Here is a 7,733-nt window from a genome sequence, read left to right as displayed (position 1 = left end):
AACATATAGGTATCCCCCCTGTTCACATTATGAATACTGCAAACTCATGTTTTATAACGTGAAGTAATCGCTGTTCTTTCTGCCCAAGGGGCGGGGTTTCAGCTTCTCTTGCGCCCAGCCAGCATCAGCCCAACCGCCGTTTTGAAGCGCCGCCCAGCTCATCAATATTCACTTAGCTGGGCGGCTTCTGCTGTCCCCGACCTTCCGAGATCCGGCGCATGCCCAATAGAAAGCTATGGGCATCGGACTTGCTTTCAGCTTCTGCGCATGCGCCCGGCACCCATAGCTTTCTATTGGGCATGCGCCGGATCTCGGAAGGTCGGGGACAGCAGAAGCCGCCCAGCTAAGTGAATATTGATGAGCTGGGCGGCGCTTCAAAACGGCGGTTGGGCTGATGCTGGCTGGGCGCAAGAGAAGCTGAAACTCTGCCCCTTGGGCAGAAAGAACAGCGATTAGTTCAGGTTATAAAACGTGAGTTTGCAGTATTCATAATGTGGACAGGGGGGAAACTTATATGTTTTTAATGCACATTAGAAGACCTGTGCATGGATATGTACAGCTAATTATGGTTATTGGGCCTGTCAGTGTCCCTTTAAGGCTGTAATGTAACAAAATACGAAAAAGTCAAGGGGGGGAATACTTTTGCAAAGCACTGTAGGTGTGAGTCCCAGCAGTGGGACCCACACCTATAAGACAATGGGGGCATATCCTAGCGATATGCCCCCATTGTTCATGATGAGAGAACTCCTTTAAATTACACTTTTTTGGGGCCCATCTTTTGTATTTTAATGCCGCTTTGAACTGATTTGCGTTAAAGGTGTTGTCCGGGAAGTTTTTTTTTTTTTTTTAAGTGCGATTCTAGGTCCCCCCCATATGTTTTAAGGTATTTTCGCCATTTCTACACGGCTCAGACGGTCCCCCACGCACTGTTTACTTTTGTCTAACTTCCTGCCGCTCTGCACTGTGGGTCCAAGCGCAGCGCGGCATCACGTGCTTTCAGACAACTCTCATCTCCGCCGTGACTCCGCCCCCTCATTGTTTTATTCCGCCTCCTGCCGCACATCGCTACGTCCTCCATGCATCCGCCCCCCTTGAATCATATTCCATATAGTTCCCTTGCCTCCTTCATTGTGAACAACACGCCCTGCTGGGTGACGTCACCGGACCGGAGGGGCGTGGCTTAGCACGATCTGTTGCTGCCGAGGTACCGCCCCACCGAGCGCTCTGCATAATGCCTGCGGCTGATGGTGACGTCACCGGGCTCCCTGCGAAGCGGCTTCGCTCTGCAGAAGGGAACCGGTACGTCACTGAATGTGAGAAAAGACACTTCCGGCTGAGAATTTGTGTAATGAATACGGGGCATCAGAAAAGTATGGGAAGGGTAGGACAGTCATGTTGGAGATAGTTATGTCCGGACAACCCCTTTAAGGACAGCTCACTGCATCTTTTCCTGTTACTGTTGATAAGATGTCCTCAAAATAAATAAAAAAATACAAATGATGTGAATAAGAAACCAACTTCAGCCTCGTGCTCTAGTGTGCATTATGTCGTCGTTTTCTCTCAAAACGAGTCTCTCTTGCTAATAAATGGTATTGGTGATTTCCTCTCTAATCTTCAGAGCACGCACACACCACGCAGCTTCTGACGCAATTCCCCCCAGACAGCAGCACATTAGCACATTAGCACATTAGCACAAGCACAGCAACCCAAGAGCGCGGTGACGTCATCCCTCACTTTACGTGCTGCGGTTCAATTGGCTGAGCGTCCTCCACTCATTACGCTTCTTCCGATCGTCCAATCGCAGTTTTTGTTTGTTTGCTGACGTCACGCCACTCTAGCCGAACCCCTTTCCCGCTTTTGTCTTTGCGCAGGCGCCTTTCGCCTTCTCTCTGGGCCCCTCTCGAGCCGCGATTCGCGTTGTTTCTCTGTGGACCCGTCTTAGACACGTGACCTCGGAGCCGCTAGGCCTAGCGTACCGGGAGGAGAAGCGGCGAACATGTCCAAGCGGCACCGACTGGACCTGGGCGAGGATTATGCCACGAGTAAGAAGAGAGGAGAAGGGTGAGTACCGGGGAGAGGAGGCGCCATGTCCTCTTCTTTGTCCGCTGGAATATGGCGGCCGCCATGAGTCTGGAGACCTGCGCGTCAGGAAGCTCGTGGTTACCTGTAATGTGCGGCTAATGGTCCGCTCTGCTGGTGTGAATGTCCAGCCTGCCTGGTGTAAGCAGTGTACAACGGGCCTCGTTATCCTTCCCCGTCCGTTAGTACATAGGACTGACACAGCACGGTGCCGTGTATACTGTGAGGTGCAGAGCATACTGGGGGTTGTGGTATGTAGTGTGCTGAGCATACTGAGGGTAGTGGTGGCATGTAGTGTGCTGTGTATACTGTAAGGTGCAGAGCATGCTGGGGGTAGTATAGAGCATACTGGGGGTTGTGGCGTTATGTAGTGTGCTGAGCATACTAAGGGTAGTGGTGGTATGTAGCATGCTACCTGTACTAAGGGGGTGTGGTGGTGTGCCGCGCATACTGGGAGTAGTGGTGGTGTGTCGTGCGCCGCGCATACTGGGAGTAGTGGTGGTGTGTCGTGCGCCGCGCATACTGGGAGTAGTGGTGGCGTGTCGTGCGCCGCGCATACTGGGAGTAGTGGTGGTGTGTCGTGCGCCGCGCATACTGGGAGTAGTGGTGGTGTGTCGTGCGCCGCGCATACTGGGAGTAGTGGTGGTGTGTCGTGCGCCGCGCATACTGGGGGTGGTGGTGGCGGTGTCTGGCGCCGCGCATACTGGTGGCGGTGTCTGGCGCCGCGCATACTGGTGGCGGTGTCGGGCGCCGCGCATACTGGGGGTGGTGGTGGCGGTGGCGGGCGCCGCGCATACTGGTGGTGGTGGCGGTGTCGGGCGCCGCGCATACTGGGGGTGGTGGTGGCGGTGTCGGGCGCCGCGCATACTGGGGGTGGTGGTGGCGGTGTCGGGCGCCGCGCATACTGGGGGTGGCGGTGTCGGGCGCCGCGCATACTGGGGGTGCAAATCGGGCTGGTGTGGACCAGCACCACGGTCCAATTCAGTAGAAATGAAAGAAGTCCAGCAGCACACCAAGGGTTTCAAAGGAAAACGTGTGGTTTATTCACCCAGTATCAATGTCAGCAGCGACGTTTCAACAAGTTTCTTAGCTTGAGAAAGACCGCAACAAGCGGTTGAAATGTCGCTGCTGACATTGATACTGGGTGAATAAACCACACGTTTTCCTTTGAAACCCTTGGTGTGCTGCTGGCCTTCTTTCATTTCTACTATTAGGTATAGTTCACACCAGTTATTGTGAGCTAAATCCAGGCATGGAGGCTACACAGCAATAAGGTATAAAGGAAAGATCTTCTCCCGGTCACAGCATACTGACCACGTGTGAAGAAGCCCTAATGGTCTGGTGAAAGTTGTATTGACCATTACATGGTGTAAATGGCCGGTAAGATGGGCAGCAGTCTCCATCAGTCGTTCTGCTCCCCCAACACCATTACTGGCGGCAGTGTGATCTGTAAATGGTAGAGTCGCAGAGCTTTCGGAAATCTTGATATGTCCTAGTGGTGGGCTTTGATCTGGGGGGGGTCTGAGTCCCAAGACCCTCACTCATCACTGCAGGGGATGGACCCATAGGATTTGTGAGTCAGTTTCACTTTGTCTACTGCAGCAAAGAGACAAGCCCTCTATGGGAATGCCCCTCTCCTCGTTCTAGGGATCGTCTCGGGACTCGGGCCCCACCAAACAATACCTTTTTGAAGGGTCAGTGACGTGTTAATTCTGCATGTAATGACGTCTGCCATGGGCACCACTCCGTCCCCTTTGTGGAAAAGTTCATTTGAATAAATCCCTCTAAGGGTCCATTCACAAGTCCGCAATTTCGTTACGCATTTTGGGGAATGGAATTGCGGACCCATTCACTTCTAGGGGGCAGCACCATGTGCTGCCTGGGCACGGAATTGCAGACCCGCACTTCCAGGTCCGCAACTCCGTTCCCGAAAAAAATAGAACATGTCCTATTCTTGTCCGCAATTGCGGACAAGAACAGGCATATTCTATTAGTGCCGGGAATGTGCGGTCCGCAAAATGCGGAACGCACTTTGCCGCTCTCTCCGTGGCTCCGCAAAACATGTTGCGGACGTGTGAATGGACCCTTAAACTTAGCTTTTACTAATTTACATGATTATAAAACAAAACCTAACTCGCCCCAAAACAAAATTCAAAAAATGTCGATGATTGTATCTATATCTTCTCACATTGTCAGTGCCCTAATAATGATAAATATGCACAAAAACGTCCTCCTGTTCTGTATATATCTGGTGATGCAATAATCCAGAAATAATACATGGATTTACTTAGGATATGGTGATCTCAGACACATGGTAGGGTTTAGCAAAGTGCAGTCGGGTTTGGGAAAATGATATACCTAATTTGTCTCCCCCGAAAGAGGCAACCTCGCTTATCCTATCTTGTGACCTGAATCGCACTAGAAAGGAGGAATTGATTAATTTACGCAATGTACTGGTTCTTCAGGGGACCAAAGTGTGATATTTGGAGAAGAAAAATTGCGCTCTGAAATGGCTCAGGTGCTACTTTTAACACCTTAGTGACCAAGCCGGTTTGGGCGTTAAGGACCAAGCAAAATTTTGGAAATCTGACATGTCAAGTTAGCGGAGAATAGCTTTGTAAAGGTTTCGCACATCAAAGTAATTCTGACATTGTTTTCTCATCACATATTGTACTTTACTTAGGTGGTAAAATTTTACCGATAAAATATGCGTATCTTTATTAAAATACTTAAATCTATGAAAATTTGTAAAAATTAGCATACTTTTCTATTTTCAACGTTTATTGGCCAGAGAAAGTACCACAGCATTGCTGCATTTTTCTCCCCTACTTTCCACTTCATCACCACGACGGCTACAAGGAGATTGACCCCTGACCTCTGTAGGGGCAGGAACAGAGAGAGGGTTTAAATCCCCCCCTCCCACCACCAGCACCAGTGTTTCCTGTCCCTACAGAGGACAGGGGCAGAGAGAGTCTCCCTGCGGGGAGATGAAGATGAAAGCGGAACTTCCTGACACCTACCGGGTGTTCCCCCTGCCCTCCTGCGGTCTTCGTACTAACGCTGGGCAGGGGCGAAGGAGGGAGGCCTCGCTCCATTATTATATGTGAGCCTGCTCCCGGTCGCGATCTCCCGCCGGGCCTGTTTGGCTATCGCCGGGTGCGCGCCTAAGCGCTTCAGGATAACGGCCGTCGTCACTTCCGGGTGCCGGGGGAAGTGACGTCATTCAGAAGCGTCTCCGAGTCAAATTTTCGCGCGCAGCAGCGCCGAATGTCTCAGTGTACCGGCGTACATCGGAGCCAGCGTGCAGTCATGTCGGCTGAACCCCGCTCCCCTGGAGACCCTTCTGTGCCGCCTGTAGTAAGTCCCCTGTGGGGAAGCGCTTCTTCCTTTACCCTGTTACTTGTCTATACACTGTACCAGGTTGCTTGTTCCTCCTCCTCCACATCTCTGGCTTGGGGCTCCTGCTGTTAGCATGTGTACTTACCATAGCTAATAAGGGTTGTTCTCCCCAGGTCACTAAGGAGGCTCAGAAAAAGATCAAAAAACAGTCCAAATGTGTGTCCTGCCTCAAACGGCTACCGGACGACTACCGTAAAAAGCTTTGTAAGGACTGCATATCTAATGTGATCGCCGAGGAACAGCCTTCTTTCCTTAAAGATCTAAGGTCCATGATCCATGAGGAAGTTAAAACCTCCTTATCCCAGATGCCTCTATCTAGGGATGCACCCCCTTCAAAAAGACATAGGGGCCCTTCCCCTTCCCTATCTGATCCAGAGATTATAGAGGAGGAGGCCTCGTCCTCCAGAACACGGGAGGACGAGGCGGTCTCCTCTGATCTTGAGACTTCAGAATCAGATCAAAGATTCTGCTTCTCCTTGGACGAGATGCCAGACCTGCTAAGGGCAGTCCGGGCCACTATGGGGGTCGAAGAAACCCCTAAAGCACACTCAGTCCAGGATGAGATGTTTGGGAGACTCAGGGTTAAAAAAACCCGGGTGTTCCCAATCAATGAGAACATACGGGATATGGTGCTGGACGAGTGGTCCAACCCAGAAAAGAGGTTGGGGGTGTCCAGGTCCTTTAAAAACCGGCTGTTTGACACGGACGAAGTTAAAATCTTCAGTGAAACACCGAAAATCGATATTCAGGTCGCAAAGGTCAATAAAAAGACTGCCTTGCCCTTTGAAGACACCTCTCAACTGCGTGATCCCATGGACAGGAAGGCAGATAGCCTCTTAAAAAAATCATGGGAAGCAGCGATGCTTATCTTAAAAACAAACATCGCAGCTACCTCAGTTGCAAGATCCATGAAACTGTGGCTAGAGGAACTGGAATCTCTTATCAGAGATAATACTCCTAGGGATGAGATCTTGAGATCCCTCCCCCTGTTAAAATCCGCCACAGCATTTATGGCTGACGCCTCAGCGGAATCGGTCAGATTCGCTGCAAAGGACGCGGGACTCTCCAATGCGGCCCGTCGCGCCCTATGGATGAAAAGCTGGTCGGGCGACAACACATCAAAGATGAAGCTTTGCTCCATCCCGTTCTCAGGGGAATACGTCTTTGGCCCTGTCCTAGACCGTATCCTGGAGAAAGCGGCTGACAAGAAAAAGGGATTCCCAGAAGAGAGACCCTACAAAAGGAAATATCCCTTTCGGGCCCCCACTAGCCAGAACAATCCCTTTAAGGGTAAAGGGAAGTCAGGACGCTGGAGTTACCCCAAAGGGGGCAGGGGTAGGAATAACCCCTCCTCCTCCCAGAGTAAACCCTCGGATAAACAATGACGTCAGAGTGGGGGGGAGATTGAAGAATTTTCTGACTCCTTGGGAGTCCATTACCCCGAACCCTTGGGTCCGGGACATCATAAGATCCGGGTACCGGATCGAACTCTCTTCATCTCCCCCAAACCGCTTCATTGTTACCAACCCACATTCCCCCAAAGTACGCGGAAAGATTCTGGAAGGAATTCAAAGCCTTCTGGCAACGGACGTAATAGTACAAGTCCCGCCAACACAGCAAAAACAAGGTTTCTATTCAAACCTGTTTTTGGTAGAGAAAAAAGAAGGCTCTTTCCGTACAATCATAAATCTGAAAGCCCTGAACAAATTTGTCATCTATCGAAAGTTCAGGATGGAATCCCTGAAATCCCTGATTCCGTTGATAAAGAGGAATGCCCTGATGTGCTCAGTAGACCTTCAGGACGCATACTATCACGTCCCAATTCATCCAGAGTCACAAAGGTTCTTGAGGTTCGCCATCCAGGACCACAAGAGGGTAACCCGTCACTACCAGTTTACGGCCCTTCCCTTTGGGATATCATCTGCACCCAGAGTGTTTACAAAGCTGGTAGTCGAGATGATGGCCTTCTTGAGACACAAAGGACTGGTGATCATACCGTACCTGGACGATTTCCTCCTAATTGGCAATTCAGAGAAAGAACTCAGAACAGACCTACAAACCTTTCTGTCTCTCGTTCAGGATCTGGGTTGGTTGGTGAACTTGAAGAAATCAAACCTGGTGCCCTCCAGCACTATCCAGTTCCTGGGTGTTATCCTGGATTCCCGAACACAACATACCTTCCTTCCGCCAGACAAGGTCAGAAACCTTCAATTAAAGGTCCGACGATTCCAGCACAGGAGGTCCTGTCCTATAAG

The 7,733-nt window shown here is 50.8% G+C and overlaps 1 protein-coding gene across 1 annotated transcript in view; it reads left to right on the top strand.

Moving 5' to 3' along the window:
- Nucleotides 1-1,861: 1,861 nt before the first annotated feature.
- Nucleotides 1,862-7,733, top strand: part of DHX15 (DEAH-box helicase 15) — a 57,954-nt gene continuing 52,082 nt past the window's right edge. Inside the window, exon 1 of the mRNA XM_044296490.1 lies at nt 1,862-2,061. Within this exon, the coding sequence (XP_044152425.1) occupies nt 1,997-2,061 (65 nt within the window). The 5' untranslated portion in view covers nt 1,862-1,996. The remainder of the gene's footprint in view (nt 2,062-7,733) is intronic.

The sequence above is a fragment of the Bufo gargarizans genome, chromosome 1 (genome assembly GCF_014858855.1).
Source record: "Bufo gargarizans isolate SCDJY-AF-19 chromosome 1, ASM1485885v1, whole genome shotgun sequence".
Classification (NCBI taxonomy): Eukaryota; Metazoa; Chordata; class Amphibia; order Anura; family Bufonidae; genus Bufo; species Bufo gargarizans.
The sequence above is the reverse complement of the archived record's forward strand: the minus strand, read 5'-3'. Positions and strand labels throughout refer to the sequence as shown.